The 21,611-nt window shown below is 44.6% G+C and overlaps 2 protein-coding genes across 2 annotated transcripts in view; one reads left to right on the top strand and one right to left on the bottom strand.

The window, feature by feature from the left end:
* Window positions 1-1,000: 1,000 nt before the first annotated feature.
* Window positions 1,001-12,970, top strand: ACAA1 (acetyl-CoA acyltransferase 1). Its single transcript, XM_059818600.1, has 12 exons — window positions 1,001-1,213; window positions 2,311-2,404; window positions 2,701-2,758; window positions 3,592-3,671; window positions 4,131-4,173; window positions 6,383-6,481; window positions 7,547-7,627; window positions 9,522-9,712; window positions 9,812-9,991; window positions 10,784-10,839; window positions 11,647-11,792; window positions 12,872-12,970. The coding sequence occupies exons 1-12, from the start codon at window positions 1,001-1,003 to the stop codon at window positions 12,945-12,947; spliced, it is 1,317 nt and encodes a 438-aa protein (XP_059674583.1). The 3' UTR covers window positions 12,948-12,970.
* A 2,034-nt stretch (window positions 12,971-15,004) lies between these two features.
* Window positions 15,005-21,611, bottom strand: part of DLEC1 (DLEC1 cilia and flagella associated protein) — a 38,357-nt gene continuing 31,750 nt past the window's right edge. The window contains exons 30-36 of the mRNA XM_059819124.1: window positions 21,216-21,310; window positions 21,040-21,124; window positions 20,288-20,488; window positions 19,238-19,399; window positions 18,089-18,242; window positions 17,383-17,503; window positions 15,005-15,135 (exon numbers count right to left, since the gene is read on the bottom strand). Of these exons, the coding sequence (XP_059675107.1) occupies window positions 15,012-15,135; window positions 17,383-17,503; window positions 18,089-18,242; window positions 19,238-19,399; window positions 20,288-20,488; window positions 21,040-21,124; window positions 21,216-21,310 (942 nt within the window). The 3' untranslated portion in view covers window positions 15,005-15,011. The remainder of the gene's footprint in view (window positions 15,136-17,382; window positions 17,504-18,088; window positions 18,243-19,237; window positions 19,400-20,287; window positions 20,489-21,039; window positions 21,125-21,215; window positions 21,311-21,611) is intronic.

Raw genomic sequence — 21,611 nt, 5'->3', positions numbered from 1 at the left:
TTTGGTTTTGGTTTTTTCTTTTAATTTTATTTTATTTTGCCTGTCGCAGGCCCCGTGCCTTTCCCTGTGCGCCGCATGGTCACGTATCCATCAAGAAATTATTTTCTCGGGGGGGGGGGGGGGGGGGGGGAGGCTGGAGCGGGACATCTCCTGTCCCCTGCGCACCAGTACAGCCCCTTCCCAGTAGGAGAGTTCCCAGAAGGCAGGGGCTGTGGGGAGGTGGGGGACAAGGAGCGGTGCCGGAGGGGGCTGCCTGGTGTGACCGTCCCGGGGCAGTGACGAGGCAGGGATGGAGCTGATGGTTGATGGGGTTTACTCAAAATAATGAATCTGTGCAGTTCTCGGACCCCGTGGCTCTGTGCGACCCTTTGTCCTGGCACCCCGCTTTCTTCAAATGCTCCTGACGCACTGGGGTTTATATTTTTAAAATTTATTTCATTTTAATTTCATTTTTTAATTAATTTTTATTTAAAAATTGCCTAAAGGAAAGTTTTTCCTTCTTTATTTCTATTTATTTTTATTTTTATTTTTATTTCTTTACTTTTTCTCATCTTCTTTCTTTGTCTTTCTTCTCAGTCTTTCTTCTTCTTCTCTCCTCCTCCTTCTCTTTTTCCTCCTCTTCGTCCTCCTCTCTCTTCTTCTCCGCTCTCTTCTCCTCTCTCTCCTCCTTCTCTCTCTTCTCCGCTTGCTTATTGTATCTCTCTCTATTGTTTTTTCTGTTTTAATTTTTTGTTTATTTTCTCTTTATCAATACAATTTTTAATTTATTTTAAATTTATTTATTTTGGCATGTATTTCTTTCTTTTTAATCCCTTTTTTTGTTTTGTCTTGTTGGGTTCTGCTTGTTTTGCCTCTTTATTTTAACGTTGCGTTGCCCCCCCCGTGCTTGGAGCCGGGGGGGGCGGGGCCGCCGGGGGGCGGGGCCATCGCGGGGGGCGGGGCCATGCAAAGGAGGGGGCCGTCCTACCGCGTCCACGCCCCCGGAGGCGGTGGTGACAAAATGGCGGCGGGGCCGGGCGGCGGGGCGGTGCGCCGGGTGCAGCTGGTGCTGGGGCACCTCGCCGGTTCGCCCCCGGGGACGGGAACCGGGGTGCGGGCCGCGCCGTGCGGGAGCCGCGCCGGGGTCTCGCCGCGGGCCGCCAGCCCCGACGATGTGGTGGTGGTGCACGGGCGGAGGACCGCCATCGGCCGCGCCAAGCGCGGCGGCTTCAAGGTACGGCCCGGGGGGGGGGCCCTGCCCCCCTCCCGGGGTGCTGCGGGTCCCTCTCACCCCCCGGTACTGCGGCCTCCCGGCCCGCCTCCCCCCTCGGGGGCTGGGGCCTGCCGCTCCCCCCGATTGCTGAGCCCCCCTCAGGCCTTGAGGCCCCCTGAGGCGTTGAGGCCCCCTCAGGCCTTGAGGCCCCCCAGCACTGCCCACCGCAGGTGCTGAGCACCCCCGCAGGCGGCGGGGACGCCCCTGCTCGCCTCCCCTCCACACACCGCAGGGTGCTGGGCCCCTGCCTTCTCCCTGTGCCCCATCCGTGGCCCAGGAGCGGGGCTCTGCTTTATAATGGTCTAAAAGGCAACACTTTCTGATGGTTTTGATGCCGGGGGGTGCATGGTGCTGGTGCGGCAGGACCACCGGCATCCCCAAAAAAGCCGGCCAAGGTACCGACGAGTTTCCCGGCTCCCCTTAAAGCCTGGGGTAGGTCTCTGCCACGCTGATTTTACCTGCTGCGGTTGAGCAGAGCAACCGCTTTGAAAAGCAGAGTCTCCCTCACCTGCCCAGCTCACCCGGTACCGACGGTGCTCGGCACAGACCTGCCACCCTTCTCCTGGAGCAGCCCTTTTCCTCGCTGGGTGGCAAGCACAAGTCCTGGGGCTCTGATGGAGGCAAGAACAGGGTCCCAGGATGGCCCCAAAGGCTGCGCGTTGCTTGTCATCCTTCAGAACAGGTCTTGTCATGCCGGCGGTGCTTCCCACCGGCTGAGGGGACACCCGTGTTTCTTTCACAAAAGAAATTCAGAGGCTCCGCTTGGTAAGTCTTGTGACATAACTCACCATACTCGTTTGGCTTTGAAGGCCGTACAAAGCGTGCTTGTATAAAACCGAGCTAGGTGAGAAAGCAGCGTGTGTTACAGTGCTTGAAAGATAGCCAGGGTGAAAACTACGCAGAATAATTCTGCTTTTATAGGAAAATGACAACTATCTAGAGCTGAAAAGTGGAGTAAAGCTGTCTAAGCATCGTGCGCTAGCCGTCTGAAGTAATCTGAGGGTAAACTGGTGACAGGGCAGTTTCTGGTGTTTAGCGCTAATCCCCTGTGCTTTTAGGATACTACACCTGATGAACTCCTGTCTGCCGTTATGACAGCTGTCCTTCAAGATGTCAATCTTCGCCCTGAGGTCCTGGGAGACATCTGTGTTGGTGAGTGAGCAACCTCTGTCTGGACTTGAAACTCCTGGTCTAGAGAGCTGTCTGGGACAGGCTGCTCCTGGTGTCCCATGGGATACTTGCAAGTATCGTGGGGTTGGAAGGGGTTAGTATGTAGCGTTAGGTTTATGAAATCAGTGCGTGCTTCACGACTATTCTGTCAAGTGGTGGGGCTCTGATCCGGGTGCCGGATGGCTCCAAGCCATGGTGATGTTAACATCCCTTCGATGCCTGCAGCAAACAGTGAGGGAAATGCAACCGATTGACTGGAATTGTATCTTTGCATTCAGGAAATGTGCTGCAGCCGGGAGCTGGCGCTTTGATTGCAAGAGTTGCACAGTTTCTAAGGTAAACTCTCAGCCAGATCGAGGTTCCTCCTTCCTTTCTCAGGCTTTGGCTGTGGAGCAGCACTGGGTCAGAGGTTGCAATGAGGCTGGTGTGCTCCTAAGAAGTTACAGTAAATCACCTTTTGCCTAGAAATTAGACTTTGATCCGAGTGTTTGGAGAGCCCTGCTGGTAAGGGACAGCAGGCAGCGTTGAGGCTGATTAATCTGTTAGTGCCACCTGTGTTGAGCCTCTGAATGGGAGATGTTGTTTTGTGGACTCCCGGCTGTACCTCCTGCTTCTCTATACTGCAAGGCTGCGCTTTTCTCTGCTCTGTGTGGGCCTGAAGCCATGGAGTTGTCTCAGGTCTTTCTGTTCGTTGCCCAGTGTTGCGGTTGATGGCTCATATTGAGCTGGATTCCAGCTCCCAAATATTTCAGCCAGTGTCTATTGCCAAGTGATGTTTGCTTCTGTAAATCAGTGTACAGCTACCGCTTTGGAGAGGTGCAGATACAGCCCACCAGAAATTATGAGTATTGCAGAGCTTTTCAGTGTTTCTGGCCCCAATCAGAGCTCGGGATCTAGGCACATGAGAGGGCCCTGCTTACAGAGGACCTTCTGAAGACAGATCTGTGGGGAAACAGCACTTAGAGCCACTTGCAAATCAAGTTTGGAGATTATGTATGAACGTTGCTTTCCCTTGGTGCAGGACCAAATAGGTCAACGAACGTATAAAGGGATGTGTCTTGAACTTGAGGGTTAAAGTTTAATCAGGTGGCTTAATGCTCTCTTTAGAGGTTTGGTTTGTTCCATGGATTTCATCACTGAGTCTTTGCCAACGCTGTCTTATTTTCCAGTGGTATTCCAGAGACGGTGCCATGCTCGAGTGTGAACCGGCAGTGCTCCTCCGGGCTACAGGCTATCATCAATATAGCTGGTAAGTGTTATGGGCACTCGGATCAGAGTCGATGCCTGCCCCATCCCAAGTACTCGTTTCTCCTGTTTTCCAGTCTCTCTGAGCAGTAAAAATAGTGATAATGTCTTCTGCTGTTAGGAATTTTCAGTGTGTTGTTGGTTGAATGCTTTTATGTCCTGGAGTGGCCGAGTTTACCCCTAGAGAAGTAACTTGGTTTTCTGAGGATGAGTCCTACCATCATTTCCACATCAGGCAGCTTCTAGAAGGGTCGCTCCTGTACTCTCTGGTTGCACGTCAGGTCATGGTTAGTCTTCAGCCCCATCAGCTCCTTGACTTGGCTCAGGTTCTGGCAGGCAGGAGGGCGGAGGGAACACCCCATTTGGCTGTAGTGGGTGTCTCGGGTGTTCATGAAACCGCAGCTGGAATGGAAGTGCTTTTGCTCCTAATGATAGTAAGAACGTTTATGTACTGCTGTTACAGGTGGCATCCGAAATGGATCATATGACATTGGCTTGGCCTGTGGGTAAGAAAGTCTTTTTATGGCACTTGCTTAGGCTGCCTGAATGTAGTGCTCAGTCCCTCTGCAATACCTCTTGTGTAAGGAATTAGAAACCCCTTCCAACCAGATCTGTGTCCCCCCGCAAGGAAATAAATGCTGTCCTTGTTTGACAAATGTGTGAATAGACTCTAAAATTAGAACCTGAATTTAAGTGGTGGCTGCAGCTGCAATTCGTGTATTTCCAGAGGCTGCTGAGTACTTTCATGGAAGATCAGGTCATCTTAAAGGGTCTGAGGGAGGGTGCTTGAAAATCCTTTAATTCCCCTGGAAGTTTTGGTCTTGGTGACATGTCTGCTGGAGTTGCAGTGAGGCTGAGTAACTTACAAGCATGCAAAAGTATGTTTTATTACGGTCCTCTGGCTCTGCTGTAGGACACCACTTGTGTGCAGAGTTCTGACAGCCTGAAAGAGCCTGCCATAATTAGCTTTTTAACTCGTCTCCATTTAACTGGTGTTTTAGAAGACTAGCAGCTATCTTGGATAAAGAAATTAACGTCCTACCCATGGTAATAACTGTTCTACAGACTTACAGGACATGTTCTTCTGCAGTGGATGGGCATGCTGTTCTTTGCTTCAGTCCTAACATCATAAGAAGTGTTTATTTTTTAGAGAATTATGTAAACGTTAGGCTGGCTTTGGAGAAACATTAGTGACCACGTTCACTTCAGAGGAATGAATAATGAAAAGATTCAGTAAGGCTGAGGCTAAAATATTGGGTTTCTCTTTTTCTTTACCTTGGTAACTCTTAAGTCTTTCTTGAGTTATTACTGTACATAGTCATCTGGTAGCCCTTAGGAAATACGTTTATATTTACAACTTCTCAACACCTGCACATACCTGGCTGAGCAAGATCTGATGCTGAGAACGCCCTTCTTAGACTGCTGCAAAATAAACAGCTCAGCAAAACAGCAGTGTTCCTCTGATGTAGGCTGAGTACGTGGTGTTCACAGGGAATGCTTGTGCTTGAGCACGTGATGCTTTTCACTCGTTCGCTTTAACACACTTGTGTCAAGAAGTTGCTTGGCAGTGTCCACCAAAATGATAAGCTTAAGGGTACTGAAAGGCTGAAAGGGTTTGGGATCCAGCCTTTGCACCTTGCAAGCCACTGCTTTTCATTGTGGGAAGTTTTCTGGCCTCTACCCTGCAGGGTCCTTCATGAAGACATAAAATCCATACATGACAAATGGCATTTGTGAGCTGGGTTTATCCCAAGTTATGCTCTTCCCCTGAGTGGACTCACCCACTCTGTAGGTGGAGAGATACCGGATGACCTTTAACGCAGAATGCAGTAGCTGCGACTTGCTCTTAAAGCCTGATTCTATACCGTCCATCTGGGAGTAGATGCAGCTGAAGTCAGGTAGTGCAGTATCCCATATTAGAGTTAGTTTAAATTCCTGATAGCACTGTAAGCTGCCTGGGGAAAAGTCTTAACTTTTTTTGCTTGTCTTGCATTTTCCAGGAATGTTTTCTTTGTTACTTACTCTTTATTAATGTATTTATGTGGTGCAGAGTAGAATTCAAACCCTCTTCCCATCGTAGGCTTCATGGTCTAGACTGACTTTATAAAAGCTCGCTAGTCTTAAGCGATGGCTGTGTATTTCTGCAGGAAATTTGGATATCTTCAATCTCTTAACTCATTTGTAGGTCAAAGACTACAGCCTCTGGGATCCATGTCTGAAATTCTTTGTGTTGCAAAATACAAATGGCATAACTCATTGAGGTCTCTGTCATGGTTTGCTTTATACTTTTCTTATTATACTGCCAACCAGTTCTTAAGCTGTAAGTGGCATTTTTGTGGCTATTGAATCTCACTGAAAACTCCGGTCCTAGAACCTTGGATTTCTCGTTATGTTTGAGGACGAAAGTGCCAGAATCATTAGCGATTCCTTCCTAGCTGTGGAAACATGAGAAATTAACTGTTGACATTGTTATCCTGTTCTTAGTGAAACAAGGACCAATTTAATATAGCAATCTGTTTTCATTTCGTGGTAATTCCTATATCGATGACTGAAGACCTTCTGCCTCAGCCAGTTCTTAATTATTACCTGCATTTTTGTAGGGTGATAGGAAAGCATGTTGTCAAGATACTGAGTTTTCATCAGTCTTAATTGAGCAATTACCACAAATGTAGTATGAAAGCACTGGTAGCAAATCCAATTTTTTCTTGTGTTTAGCGTGGAAACAATGTCCCTCAGAAATGCAAATAACCCTGGTGATATCAGTTCCAGTATGATGGAAAACAGCAAAGCTCGAGATTGCCTTATTCCTATGGGGTAAGTGTTTCCTCTTCCCAAAGTTTAAGGGTTTTCTAGATGGTTTGTCTCCTCAGTGACCGTGCTGTTTCAAATCAATCTGAATGCAGAGAGCTCAGGTCTGCGTGTGTCGGCTTCCTCCCTGGTTGTGGTAGAAGATTAATTCTATGAAATGGGGGAAAATCAAGCTGGCTGAACATGAGCCAGCAGTGTGCCCAGGTGGCCAAGAAGGCCAACGGCATCCTGGCTTGTGTCAGAGACAGTGTGGCCAGCAGGAGCAGGGAGGTGATCGTGCCCCTGTACTCGGCTCTGGTGAGGCCCCACCTCGAATGCTGTGTTCAGTTTTGGGCCCCTGACTACAAGAAGGACATTGAGGTGCTGGAGCGTGTCCAGAGAAGGGCGACGAAGCTGGTGAGGGGTCTGGAGCACAAGTCTTGTGAGGAGCGGCTGAGGGACCTGGGGTTGTTCAGTGTGGAGAAGAGGAGGCTGAGGGGAGACCTCATCGCTCTCTACAACTACCTGAAAGGGGGTTGCAGAGAGGTGGGTGTTGGTCTCTTCTCCCAAGTGACGAGTGACAGGACAAGAGGAAACGGCCTCAAGTTGCGCCAGGGGAGGTTTAATTTGAACACTAGGAAAAAATTCTTCACTGAAAGGGAACAGGCTGCCCAGGGAGGTGGTTGAGTCACCATCCCTGGAGGTATTTAGAAGACGTGTGGATGAGGTGCACAGGGACATGGTTTAGTGGTAGACTGAGCAGTGTTAGGTTAACGGTTGGACTTGATGATCTTAAAGGTCTTTTCCAACCTAAACGATTCTATGATTCCATCAGTGACTCTGAAAGATTTCCTTGTCTTGTGTCTTAAGCTCGATGGCCTAATGAGCAAAAAGTTGAGAGTGGGTTTGAACCTTGTTTTGATTCTGGATTTGATTCAGTATCTGCTTCTGCCAAGCAGTTGTAAGTTGAGAAAGCAGCAGTTAGCTTTGAGACTGAAGCCACTGCTTTACCTTGTGTTGTCTTAGTAGAAGAGAACTGCAGCTCCCTTAGCTGTATTGTTGGATTAATTCTGTGATTTTTCTTTTCCCCAGAATAACCTCAGAAAATGTGGCAGAGAAGTTTGGAGTTTCCCGAAAGAAGCAAGATGCCTTTGCCTTGGCTTCCCAACAAAAGTAAATGAATTTTTTATTTTTTTCAACCTTTTAGTTAAGGAATAAATACAGATAGAAAAAGTGTTGCTACTTCCCAAGAGTAGTTAAGTGCAGCCTTCATATTGCCTTTGAAAAACTTAATCGTGAGTAAAGAAGCTTGAGATGGTCAGAGTGAAAACCGGTGCATGTCCCGGGTTGTGTGATAAGGAAACCTAAGCCCAGAGCAGTACTGGGGATTGTGTGACTAATCTTGCGCACGCATCACGGGGCACGCAAGCCTTGAGCAGTGAGTGCCCCTGTGTTTTTCAGCATCCAAGTGATACAACCTCCATGAGGTTTCCAAAATGAATGTATGGTTCAGTATTTTCATAGTGGCTTTGGCTCAGCATCATTTGAAACTGAACATGGGAGTGGCAGCAGAAGGAACCTAATGGGGGAATATTTAGATCTAGCTGTTTTTAGAGAACTGTTTAGCTCATAAGAAGAGTGGCTTGTCTTTCCTGCAGGTGTTTGGCTCCAAGTGAGTCCAATTCCACCTCTAATAACCTTCCTCTTAGGTTAAATCACTGCCAAAGTAAACTGACCCCAGGAATCCATGGGGCTGTACTGGCAGTCCAGTGGCAGGCGATATGTTGAAGTTGCTGCCATCAAAGAGTTAAACTAACTTGGAGCTCTGTTTAAGCATCGCCCCGGTCCAATTATTTATCTAATACAGGAAGCCACTGCACAGGCCAGTTAACCTTTAAATTCTGGCCCTGCTTCTAGGGAACTTGGCATGCCAGCCCTTCTCACTGACATCGAACTGATAACGCAAAAGGGTATGTGAACGCGATCCTTGCCTCTCGCATGAGGAAAGGGGTGATTTTCTGGCCTCGGTCTCAGGATGTCTGTGGAGTTACTGATCTGTCCTTCAGCACCTCACTCTGACTCTTACTTACCTGGGAGTATTAAATATTTTCATTTTATTAGTAAAAGTATAAAGTGATGAGGGGGTAAAACAAGCTTTCAGTCTTCAATTTGTATTCCCTGTAAAGAGTGCTCTGCTGCTGGAAGGTGAATCTTCTAAATCAGCTCTGCTGTGGAGGATTTTAAATACGTTGTTGATGTGAAAGATTAAAACTATGTGCCCTGAGCTAATTCTAATTTAGCTAATTGCATTCTGCCTACTTATATCAGTCTGGTCTTGTCAGTTGTTCCCTGCTGCAAATGCTGCTGTCTCAGGGACCAGACCCTATCTTCCCCGCACCTTTACGGCTGAATTAAGTGACACTCTTCTATGTAGGCACACTGAACTATGCAACATGCATTGCGATCATTTTGGGTTGAAAGGTTACATTTAAATGCCAGAAGATTATACCTGAAGCCTGTGGTCTAAAGCTCAACTTGTCTTTAGTAGGACAAAACCAGGAATGAGTGAAACTTCAGCCATTCCTTAACTTGTCAGAAATGCTTAGTGCTATGCGGAGGCTTAGCCCGCTTGCCCTGTTTAAACTCTCAGAGATAAGAACTGATGTTTGAACGTCAAGATTCATTAATTTTCTTATAGTTGTGATGTGACTGTGCCACTGGACAAGCACAACTTCATGCTGTGGGCTGGTGGTGATCAGTCAGTCACAAAGGTGTTGATGGGAACAGAATGGGGATCTTGCTCAGAAGTGTGTGATCCTGTGACCCAGGTTTGGGGAGAATGCCCATAATGTTAGCGATATATTTCCCATGACGTAGAGGTAAGAAGTTTATCTTCCCATGAATGCAAATAAGTATTCGCTTGTCGTCTTGTCCACTAGTCAGCGATGATGTGCCTGTGTACCAAGTCACACCTTAGTTCATTCTCTTACTAACTGGTTTCCCTGACATTAGTTCTCTTGCAGTTCACCTCCAGAATATTTTAACCTTTCATACTCTTCTTTAACAGAGCAGCAAAAGCTCAGCAGATGGGACTGTTTAAAACTGAGATTGTTCCAGTGAAGACCACTGTTCTAGATAATCAGGGCAACCAAAAAACAATCACCGTGCACCAAGATGAAGGGATTAGGCCCTCGACGACCCTGGAAGGCTTGGCAAAGCTGAAGCCTGCCTTCAAAGAGGATGGTAGCACTACAGCAGGTCAGCTTTGTTGTTAAATTTATAGTGTTCCTGTGGTTTACCTGCCTTGTAGTAGAATGTGCTTAGGCAAAAAAGGTGTTAATAGATCTCTTCCAACAGGTAATGCCAGCCAGGTCAGTGACGGAGCAGCTGCTGTTCTTCTGGCAAAACGCTCAAAAGCAGCACAATTGGGACTCCCAGTCCTGGGGGTGCTCAGGTCCTTTGCTGTGGTTGGAGTCCCACCCGATGTTATGGGCATAGGACCAGCCTACGCGATCCCTGTAGCTGTGGAGAAGGCGGGTAAGAACAGCTTGTCATTCATACAGTGTTTGGCCCAAGGCATATCAGACTCTGTGGACTGAAATTCAAGATGATATTGTTGTAGCATGTGCAGCTATCAGCCACAGGAGCAGTGAACTTAAAAACCTTAAAAGAGATCCCAGCTGGGATTATTGTAATACTGTTCACTTGGACACATGTATAAATTGTCAGCCACTCACCTTTGAGAAGCTCAGGATTAAATCCCTGCACAGTCTCAACAAACAGTTAACATGTGGCAAGTGATGTTCATTCAGTGCTCTTTTCTCTTCCTTAATATGACCAGCGGGGGCGGGGGGAGGGGTTTGTGTTTGTTTTCTGGGGTTTTTTTTTCTTTACAATTTTGGCATCTGACCAGCAGAACAGGCTTTCCTCAGGCTTCTTATCAAACTCATCAGGTTAAATAGCTTTTATAGCTGACAATCATTGTTGTGTCTGCCTGTCATTGCTATGGTCACATGCTCACCTATAGTTTTATCTTTCAGTCTCGAAATACCTTTCAGTCTTTAATCCCTCTGCAAAGAAATCACATTTAATCTAAGGAAGCAGTGACACAACACTGTGAACTGTGACATCTTGTACAACAACGTCTAAAGACTACAAAAACATGCGTACAAGTGTAGGTACCCCACACGGAGCCAGGGTCCCCCTCTTTTTGTCATTAGCGGAGTAGAACTAGAATTCATAAAGGGAGGCTGTGAGTAAATTATTCTCTTTGATACAGTCATAAGGCAAAAATACCTCCTTTTAAATCCTGACTTTTCTGAGCCATAGGTCTGACTCTGAATGACATTGATATATACGAAATTAATGAAGCCTTTGCAAGCCAGGTGAGTGATCATCCTGTTTGAGATACTACATTGATTGGTAGCTGAGTATATTTCAGCTTGGCCTCCAAATTAAAATTTGAACTTGTTCCACATATTATATCTTCAGCCAAATGTTAATATCATGTGCAGGCTACTTTCCCTTTCCTTCAAATAAAAATACGCAGGGCATTGCTTATACAGCTTAATATTAAAAAAAAAAAAAAACCAACAACAAAACCAAAACCAGAAAAATATACTGAATAAGAATGTAATCTTAACTATTATATCCTCACACCAACTTGCAAAATCCATTTCACAAGGGCTGTCATTTGTTATCGGGTGGTGTCCGTGTGAATGTGTTGCAATCCCTAATTTGGAGGTCCTTAATGAAAGGTAGAAACTTCACTACTGTGTCTTCCACAAATCGATGACATCCCTGTCAGAATGTACGTGGGCTCAGTTTGAGATGAAGTTGATAGGCTTAGCTCCCTTTGTGTGCTTTGGATTTGTAATGCAGTTCCACTCCTTTCCACTGGTAAAGATGGTCTAGCTGGAGTCAGGCCTCTAAGTACTAACTGTTTAATACTGACAGCTGCTGACATGATGATCTGGAGTTTGTGTAATAAGAAACATAGTTTGAGCTAAATTCATTTTGAGCACAAATCTTTTCAAGCCCCTAGAGCTGCCTAGTATGGTTTGCTGTCCCTCTTTATGTACAGACGAGATCACCAGTCTTCTCTGCAGTCCTCTTAGCTCTCTATTGCAGGAGACCTGAGAACTAACAGATGCAAGAGCGTCTCCGTGAAACCATTCTCTCTGTCTTTCTAGGCTGTGTACTGTGTTGAAAAGCTGGGCATTCCTATGGAGAAGGTCAACCCCCTGGGAGGAGCAATAGCACTGGGGCACCCACTGGGCTGTACTGGTGCTCGTCAAGTTGTCACTTTGCTCAATGAATTGAAGCGCAGAGGGAGAAGGTGAGCACTGAGGAATGGTATTAGCCTTACATGTTTGTAAGTAACTTAGGCTCAGAAGTAACGATCAGTTTGGGTTGAGCTTTCTCCATCCCTGTGATAGCTTTGAACATGAATTCCCAATGGCTGTCTTTACGGAGGGCTGTGTAATGTCTTGCCGCCCATGAATGCAGAGTCTCTCCTGGTCCCTGGTGGTGCAGGGCCCTGGGGTAGACCTCCCTGCAGTGTTAGAGCAGCAAGTCAGTGGTCAGAGCTGCTGGCTGGCGGCTCTGCAAGGCTGGGCTGCATCAGGCCTTGTGACAGTTCGGTCTCAGCCCTCTGCCCAGGACTCGGGCTCTTCCTGACGTGTGGAAGAAACCCGGCAGCTGCTGCTGGCTGGCTCTGTCACTGCTGCCTTTGGGGCTGGCACATACAGTGTCATAGAATCGTTTAGGTTGGAAAAGACCTTTAAGATCAAGTCCAACCGTTAACCTAACACTGCCAAGTCCACCACTAAACCATGTCCCTAAGGGCCTCATCCACATGTCTTTTAAATACGTCCTGGGATCGTGTCACTGGACTGCACCGAGCTGTGCCCTGGCGTAGAGGGGAGGGTAACAGTGCGAGCTCTTAAGAGCCAAGCAAATCGGGCAGTAACAATAAACCACCTCAAACTGAAGTGGAAGAACTTGCTCTGAAATCAGGCTTTCCACTCTGTTTTTCCATAAATCCTACTGCACATCATCTGACTGTCCAAATTTACCTTGAACTTTCACATAGCAAAGCCATGTGAAGGGCAGTGGTAGGAAGCAGGAAAGGAAAAGTTTCTTCCTCAACCTGTCTGAATCAAAGCAGTTCTCCTCCCTCGACCTTGCTGCTAGTATGTCTGAGGTAGGTGGCTAAGGAGCTTGCTTCTGGCGTGCCAGAGAAATGTGTGTCTGCATGCTCTGCAAACACCTTGCAAGAACTCCAGGACCTGCTCCAGAGTTAGAATCTCTTGGTGACGCAGGAGAGCAGTGGGTAGCTTAGATTTATTGTATTTTTTTTTTCCCCAGATGATCTAAACCAGATCTGTCTTAATTTGACGTGTTCTTTTGTTTCAGAGCATACGGTGTTGTATCAATGTGCATTGGAACTGGCATGGGTGCTGCAGCAGTATTTGAGTACCCAGGGAACTAAACTCCAGTGTACTGATGGAACAACGCAACAGCTAATTCTCTGCCTTCTCTAGTAATAGCAAATGATTTGCACTGTGAAATCAAGTGGATTCAGGGATTTGTTACGAGATCTACAAATTTTAGCACAAATTGCAAAGTAAAATAAATCATACAGATCTATTAAGCAGGTGGGAAAATGCAAAACTGGCAAACGGCATCCTGACAAGATATGAGAAATGAGTCCAGCTGAAGTTCAACTACAGGCCGTTGTCTGGGGATCGTGAATGAATGTTTCTAATCTAATTGATCCCTTTATTCTGTGAATATTATCAGAGAGAAGTAGTTCATGGTACAGTACTTTTGTATTACAAATTGTCTAAAATGGTTGCTCAAAATGAAAACAGTGCACATGAAAAGGCTTTTCCAAGGTTTTCTTAAAAGATTTCACCATCTTGCCAGTAGTCCAGAACAGCTTGTTTTGAAAGCAGGGCAAAGACTTACCACTTTTACAACTCTGCCTGTCCTATCCACGTCCTAAGTTGGCTATGCCTTAAACTGTCCTTATGCTGGAGGGTGTTCTTCAGCTTTCTACTTTTAACCAAGCTGCTCTGAAGCCCCCAGTGGGGTGAAAGTGGAAGGACTAGAAAGTGATTTACTCAGGAGCAAACAGACTGTTGAGGTGCCTGAATAGAAAGGTTTGATGATTTGCTCGAAGCCAGGAATTTGAAAGTGGCCATTCCATCTTTTACAACACATTTCTAAGTATCAGCTTGCATGACTCCTAAGTTAGAAGACAAACTTATGCTTAATAATATTTACTTACCTAACATAAACCAGATTTCAGCATTACTCTTACTGCAAGCACTACATGAACATCAGCAAAATATATGTTTCATCTCGTAAAGTTCTCCCTTACCTGGTCTTCCTCTTACGAGGAATTATCAGATCACTGAAACTCAGAGCTAACGGCTTGAAAAAGAAATGTACTCATCGTCTTTGACATGTTTAAATTTGTAACACAGACTGAAGTTCTTTGTCCTGGCTCTTGTTTTTGCACTTACTTAATAATACAGTTGGGTTCTTGCAATATATTTGTATTTTTTATGATGATTGTTAGTTGAAGGTCATGATGAGCTAGAGATATTTTATATTCTCACATTCTTGTGCTGTAGCTGGCAATCACACATGCTGTATTTTAGAGCAAAAAGATGAAATTATTTAGAGGGGGCAGAGAGGCATGAGCATCTTTTGAGGGTCCTTTTTTCACACTGAGGTTTCTCTGTATAAAATGAGTCTGTTTTAAATGAGGCAGAAGGCAGCTATCATGCATCTTTTGTTCTCCTCCAGTGTGGATTTCTGTTAACAAAAACCTTTTATATGATGGGAGTGGAAAACTTAACAGGCTCAGAAGTGGGAATTTCAGTGACCTTTAGCTAAAGTAATACTAAAAACATTTAAAGAGAAGCATGAGTAAATGGGAACCATGTGGGGGGGAAAGAATTAAAAGGAAGAAAGGTTCCTCCCTCTGTAGCTGAAGGGGATGTTCTCAATACCCAAGCCTGATGAAACATGCAGGTTGGTAATTTTCCAAGGAGTCCAGGGAAAGTTGGCTCTTCCCCTTTTCATGTAAGGCACCAACAAAACAGCCTGGGGAATGCTGGCCTATTCTTGTTTTTATTATGTGTCAATGTCCATTTTAATGTCAAACAAATCAACAAGGCAAAACAAAAGCTGCTTTTTAAGGTACAAATAGTCTTTAATGGTAATTTGAGGCATACTGTGATGTGCAAAAGGTTTTGCCTAACTGTTACCATAGCTGCTTTGCAATTTAAAACTGGTAATTTTGCAGAGCCTGGTTCTGTGGTAATGGTAAGCTTATCACAGCAATAAAAGTAATAGCACAGAACAAGATTATGACTGTTTTCTTTAAAGTACTATGAGCTTTTTTCCCCTTATAACTTAAAATTTCATTCTGCTAAAATTTCAGTCCATATTAAAACAACTGAAGTAGACAAAAATACAGGCTCAACTGATGGCACATATGCATCCAACCCATGACCTTGACATTTGTCCCACATCGTCTTGCTTAAATTAAATACAGGTCTTCATACTTCCCATCGTATGTTCCACGTCCCCTGATCTGTAGCTTGCAAGGCTTCTCTCCCAGCATTCCGGTAATGGTCACGATAGTTTCATATTCAATGTCGCTCCTGAAATGCAGAGGGAAAAGACAGTTCAGTTACAGCTAGATGCAGTTCTGTGTTTAAGGATGAGATTAGTTACTTTGCGGAGGAAAAAGGGGAGAATGGTGCCCTAAGACATAAACTGCTCCTAATCACAAACGCTGGTCTTTAAGGTTAGTGTTGAGTCTGCAGGTGGCAATCTCACTTCATAGCGTTGTGTCCCACGGCTGTATGTAGGATGTTTGAAAAGAATGGTCCAGTCTGTACCTGAAGTAAAAACATTGGATTATTAACTTCATGTTTGAAAGAAGAAATTGAGTATCTTCCTACTTGTGAAATTCTATTTTAGTTAAATAAATAAAATGAAGCTCTGCTGGGGGTTAGTGTTTGGGAGCAAATGCCTGCATTGCCTTGACGTGAAAACTCGTCCCTGTGACAGACAAAGTTTGAAACAGAAAAATCTCTGTCCAATCCCCTAAGATGAGACGCAGTCAATGGAATCCAGGTGGTAAATGAACATCAAAAAGCTTACAGCAAGCGTAGTTTTGTGCGAAGTGGAAGTCTTACAGCATAATTCGCCTAAGGCTAATGCTACCCAACACTCCTGAGACCATTCATCTGAAGGACTTCTCTGCATCTAAGAGACAGCTGTTGTAAAGGCCTGAGGCAATAACCTGTTCTGCCAGACAACTTTTATTTTTTTCTTTCTCACACAAAATTCCCCTGCAGGAAGACCACTGATTTAGGGAGGTGCATTATTAAAATAACCTCACAACTTGCATATAATTATTTACTAATGCCATGCTGGTCCTGAGCTCTGCTATGTTGGGAATTCTTTGGAGCTGAACAGATGAGCTGGCTGCTGTATGGCATCTTTGCTTTCTGGTACTTTCAGGCATGCTGATCAGCATATCTGTTGTCAGACAAAAAGCAGCGCTTCAGGCATATTCAGAAGAGCTCCAGAAAAGTTGAGGCAGTCAGGAGCCTGGGCAGGTCTCTGGTCCACCATGCTGCCCAGAGCAGGGGCAGCTTAGGGCAGCTGCTCAGGGCTTCGTCCCACTGAGATTTCAGTGGCTCCAGTGATGGAGAGCTCACAGTGTGTTCCAGGGAGATCGAAGTTACAACAATAACTCACGTCGCCTATAGTTTGCTTCTTGAAACTTCCCTGTCAGCAGCGTCCAGAGTTCACTGAAATCACCAGGATAGACTTGTCTGTCTTAAACTTTCTGCCACCATGTGATAATTTCCAATAAAATAATTTGTAATGGAAGCTGAATTTTCTTACAGGAGTTGTATCTCTCTAATTAGAACAAAGAAATTAAAGGCTTTGGGTCACTACCTCTGCCATTCACAAGTAATCTGTAGCCTTGACAAAAGTTTATAATAAGATCTCCATAAACATAATTAGAACAATATTAGATGTTTGTAAAGAAAGTAATTTTCCTCTGCTCTCTTCTGTTCTTTGCTGTCATTTGCCTGCAGCTTACATTATCTTCGTTGTACTGCAAACCTTTGGACTAGCGGCAACAAAAATACATACATTGATTTTTTTCTCATCAAACCTCAACATGACCGTAACACTAAACATTGTACCAGGCTAAGCAAAGGTAAAACAAATTGTATCACTGCATTAGAACATTTTGCTCTATTACTTGCTTCATCAGGGAGTACTCTAAATGCATGTAGGGAAGAAAAGAACTTCAAAAAGTTTCTTTTAGAGAGAAGACACATAAACGATAACAAAGGATCCTGAGACTGACTGGAAAAGACATTGTGCTTTCCTGCGTGACAGACAGATGCTTTACTGGAATTCTGAACTACTCCAGACACATTTCTCCCTCTGTCCTAATAAAGTGCTGGATGCATAAAAGACTCAACTGTTGTGTCAGCCTCTGCACTGAATTACAGGCCTGAGATTTGCTCTCTGTTGAAGACAGTGCCCTAAAGAAAGGGATTTTATCCAGAGGTACATAGTCAGTGTGTCATGCTGACTGTTGGAACAGCATGATTGCAAGTGGGTAAATAGATTCTAAACTCTGAAATTCTGGGTGCCAGTTCCAAAAGCAATCCCATATATGGGAGCAGTGTAGGTAACATGGTTATGTTGAAAAAGTACCAGCTGGATGCCCAGGACTGGCAAGCGTTAGAAGGAAAATGAGCAGCCTGAGAACACAAGAACAGAGCAGAATTGCTCTCTGCTTTCAGCGAATACTCACACCGTAAGTCTGGGCTTGACAGGGAGTAACAGCAAGATTTCAGTCCTGTTAACTGTACCTTGCAGTAAAGCTGATCTGCAAAATCTCTTTGGTAGGTGGGTCCCCTTCACGTGCCTCCAAAATACCATTAGTAGGGGAGACAGAAAATACTTCCAGGTCGTTACGCCTTTCCTGTTCATCTGCAAGGAAGGGAGCAAATATCAAACAAAGCAATACAATACCCTTTGTGTAAGTTTGTACAGCATGTAGCACTCAAAACACTGCGCCTCCATGTTAGCCAACTAATAAATGATGTCTTACAGTGTGTCAGAGGCTTTCTATGCATGTGGCTAGTTTCTGTTTTCATCCTCTAATCAAGGGGAGTGATCAATGGCCTCCATGTCAAAATAATAAGGCCCTGATGTTCTTTCCTTTGAAGCCCATGTGTTGTTAATGTCATTAGGCACAAACTCAAACCGAACTCATGAGGACCTGCTGCTTCTTTTTGCCTCTTAGGATTGTATTATAAATGAGCAAAGCATGTCCACTGCTTGTGAGGGTTGTGATTGAATCTTTTGGTTAAATCTGGAGTAACTGCTGAAATCAGTAGACATACACTGATGTTAAAAAAAAGCCCACATGAGAGACAAGCAGACCTGATATGTTTGCAGCCAACATCATCATGTATTGGCTATATATTGAATGAGTGCATGCAGTCTTATTAAATAAAAAAACTGAATAGTGAAACTATATAACAAGGAAATCCAACTGCAAAACCAGAATACCCAGCAAAGCAGTCCAGTAACTTCTACAGCTACTCCTGTTACACAGGAAGATGTGTTCAGTCTTGGTCTGTGCAACAAAGCAGGTCTTGAAATCAACAGTGTCGCAAGAGAGCTCCAGAACTGGAACAGAGAGGTATGCAGTCACTGGGACCAGCTGCAAAACAGAGGAAAGGGAAAGGAGAAAAAACCCCACCTTATTTTTGTAGGGCTTTAATGATCCAGCTGTATCAGATACTATTCTTACCTCAAGCACTGAATGAAGAGTAGTTGTTCTGTGTTCTTTTGTAATAGAGTCAATTCCCCTTTCTACGTATCTGAGTGAATTAAGTTGTTGCTTTTTTTACTGTTTTGGGATAGATATTCAAACCAGACACTGTGGTCTTAATGAAGTAACACAGAGTGAACATTCTGATTTGTTATTTGGATTTTCTGTAGCGATGCAGACATTACAGCATCTCGTCGTCCCTTAGGACTGTATATGGCCCACTGAGTCATTCGATTTGTGCAGATTGCCCAAGATCATTATTAAATTGACTGTATCTTAGATATGGTGCTTGGATCTTACACAGATCAGTCCTCAGAAATACCTGGTATGAAAAAAAATAAATGCCTGCAGTGTACTGGAACTGCTGAAGACTTGGGGGGATTTTATAGCTTTCCATCTGGAAGAGATCGGTCTTTAAATGTGTGTGGGCTGTGACCACACCACATGAGTTAGGCAGCCTCAGGAGACTTTCAAGAAGCACTCGGGTACTGCAGGAGGCAACGCTTCGTGACTCAGTCACCGGCATGTTCGCTGAGACAGCCCTGACCCTGTGTCTCAGCAGGACGTTGAGAGTCATACTGTGACTGGGTGTGCTGCCCTTTGATGGAGCCATATCATCCAGGCCGTCACGCTGTGCGCTGGGGTGCAAGCACCAGGCCACGGACCTAAAACCACTCTGTCCACCTGAGAGTCACCTGTAGTCCCAATAGAGCTATATCCTTTTGCAAATCCGTGGCCATTCACTTTAACTGGGTGACAGAATTTACTCGAGAGGTGGCTGTAGTTCTAAGCCGAGTAAATCCTAAGGCACGTTCATTCTGAGTCAGAGGTGCTGATAAAACACAGCCCTTTCTCAGCGCCCAGAGATCTTGTTCTGATCTTACCTGGGTAGTGTGGTTACTATGTTCAATGACCAGATTTTGAGTAAACTTCAGCTTTCTCTCTCCATTCTCAAACTGGAGCACTTGGAATCCAGGAAGCAGCTGGGTATCTGGCAAATGTTGATACGTAAGTAACTCCAGAGTTGTGTGGAATGACACTTTCACCTGTGGGAAGAGGAATTCAGATGACCCTCACATAAATGGATGCTGTGTGCAAGAAATCCAAAGTAAACACCACTCAAAGGCCCAGGCATGCATTTTCCCACTGGAACCCAAAGGTGTCATGCCAGCAACCAAATTCCCACTGGAACAAAGCATTATAATTAAAGAAAAAAACACAGCTATTTCCTATGAATCCAGTACACAGAGATGGAGTGTAAAGGTGAACAGCTAATCTCTGAACCACAGGGGAGAAACAGCCTCTAGCAAGACAAAGGTTCTAAATTCCTGAGGTTACAAATACTGTATTCCCAAAGCTGTCTTAAACGTGCAAGTCTTCTTTCTTCCCACACATGGAGAATTAAGACGCGTGCGTCTCCATGTCAAAATCAACACTGAAAAAATGAGAAGCATACATCAAAAACGCAATTGTTACTCATTCTTTGCACCCTAGCTAATTCTTGACTCCAGGACTTCGTTTCCTTTAATGTCATTGTGTACACCCAAAACAAACTAAATCTTTCTGTCTTTGCACTGCCTGCATCAAATTTAGGGAAAGGAGGGACTGCAGTCTTCGGAAATCTTTTCATTTGTCCAGCATATATGGCTATTGATTTAGGTGAGCTCCAAAAACCACAGGGTTTTCTGCGGGAGTTTGCAACAGGTCAGAGTTGATGAGAAAAGCACATCAGGGCCACTGTAGAAAAGTATTTTCTACCTGCAATACAGCGGGCAAAATTGCAGTAATTACCATCTGCTAATATACCACTATTTCCCCTGAAATTGGGAGATTTCTACACTGGTTGTGTTTTTCTTGTGGTTCATCTGGGCCACACTAACACACCAATTACTAAACTATCTATTCTGGCACAGGATTATTATTTTTGAACTTACCAGCATGTTTTGCTGTGGATAAAGTACAAGTTGCGGTTGCTGTTCTTTTTCCTCCTTCTTGCTGTGGGATGTTTTGGTGCTGTTTTTGGGATCTGTGCTGGACAGGCTGAAGGGTGTAGACAGAAGGAGCCTGAAGTACAGAGGAACCTTAGTGCAATTGATGAGTTTCAAACTCTGAGTCATTACTGAATCTGTCAAAACCTGGTGGAGAAATGATTCAAAACTGGTTAGTTTTAACTCCCTTGAGAGGTTTGTGCTAGTCTGTCTGGTCATTCAGCACCACCAGGGATCTGAAGACCTTTACCCCCCAAAGCAACTTAGTATTTTCTACTTGTGTTTTTCAAAATTTCTTGAGTAAAAAACCAAAATACAAATAATGTAATAAAGTTAAAAAGTCTTTGAATGTCAAGGGTCACAGAAACTGAGCAGGCCGCTCTAAGTGACTCATTCTGCTATCAGACCTTTATGTCCTGAAAATAAGTACTTATTTTTCTAATTCCAAGCTCTTCTACAAAGAAAGAGAAAGATGTATAAAATAGGCATTGTCTGAGCTCAGCTTTGCTTATTCCTGGCTAAAAAGTACTTGCAGTCTTTTTGTTTTAGCTATCTTGCTATGTGCAATATAGAAAATTGCAACATGAGGCTACTGGGGATAAAGATGCATTTTAAAAACCATGTGCATGCAGCTCTGAATTCTTACAGTAGCACAGCAGTAGAAACCAGCTGAATACATCAGTGTGTGAAATACTTACTCCTAACAGAGACTGATCTGGTACGAGATCACTTGCCATTGAATAAAACACCATTCCTCTGTCACGATCCATGTCTACTTTTAACCTGAGTGTAAAGAACCAGAGCTGGTCAGAGCCCTGCCCTCCAGGCTGATTCATTCTGCGAGCATACCAGCCGTCAGTGTGATGGTACTTACAGAGCATGCCGTATGAAAGCTTGCAAGTCTATTCGTAATGGTGCAGCTTCATAGCCGTGTCTGCGATGCACTTTTTTAGGCACTGTCTTTGCAAGCTGACAACAAAATGAAAACAGAAATGGTGTAGAAAATGTTAACACTAAAACCTGAAACTCTACTTTTAGCCTGAGAGGCTGTTAGCCAAAATAGGATTCTGCTTGACAATGTACTGCCTGTTTGTAAGACATGACAGCAACATGTAAGGAACAGCAAAAGCTACGTAGTAGTTGAATTCTGAATGGCTGTGGTTAATACAGGCATGGATGTTTCTTTCTCCAGGAGTCAGGAACATTACAGATGTTTTTATTAAATATTTTATTATCATTCATTCGTTATACCTTGCACCCTTGCAATGAT

Source organism: Gavia stellata, chromosome 6 (assembly GCF_030936135.1).
Source record: "Gavia stellata isolate bGavSte3 chromosome 6, bGavSte3.hap2, whole genome shotgun sequence".
NCBI lineage: Eukaryota > Metazoa > Chordata > Aves > Gaviiformes > Gaviidae > Gavia > Gavia stellata.
This window is presented reverse-complemented; position numbering and strand designations above follow the sequence as displayed.

What these genes read in the sequence shown, in the direction of transcription:
- ACAA1 (XM_059818600.1), top strand. Translation starts at nt 1,001, where the DNA reads ATGGCGGCGGGGCCGGGCGGCGGGGCGGTGCGCCGGGTGCAGCTGGTG. An exon ending in CCAAGCGCGGCGGCTTCAAG is followed by an intron (nt 1,214 to 2,310) that starts GTACGGCCCGGG and finishes CTGTGCTTTTAG; the next exon opens with GATACTACACCTGATGAACT. An exon ending in ATGAAGCCTTTGCAAGCCAG is followed by an intron (nt 10,840 to 11,646) that starts GTGAGTGATCAT and finishes CTGTCTTTCTAG; the next exon opens with GCTGTGTACTGTGTTGAAAA.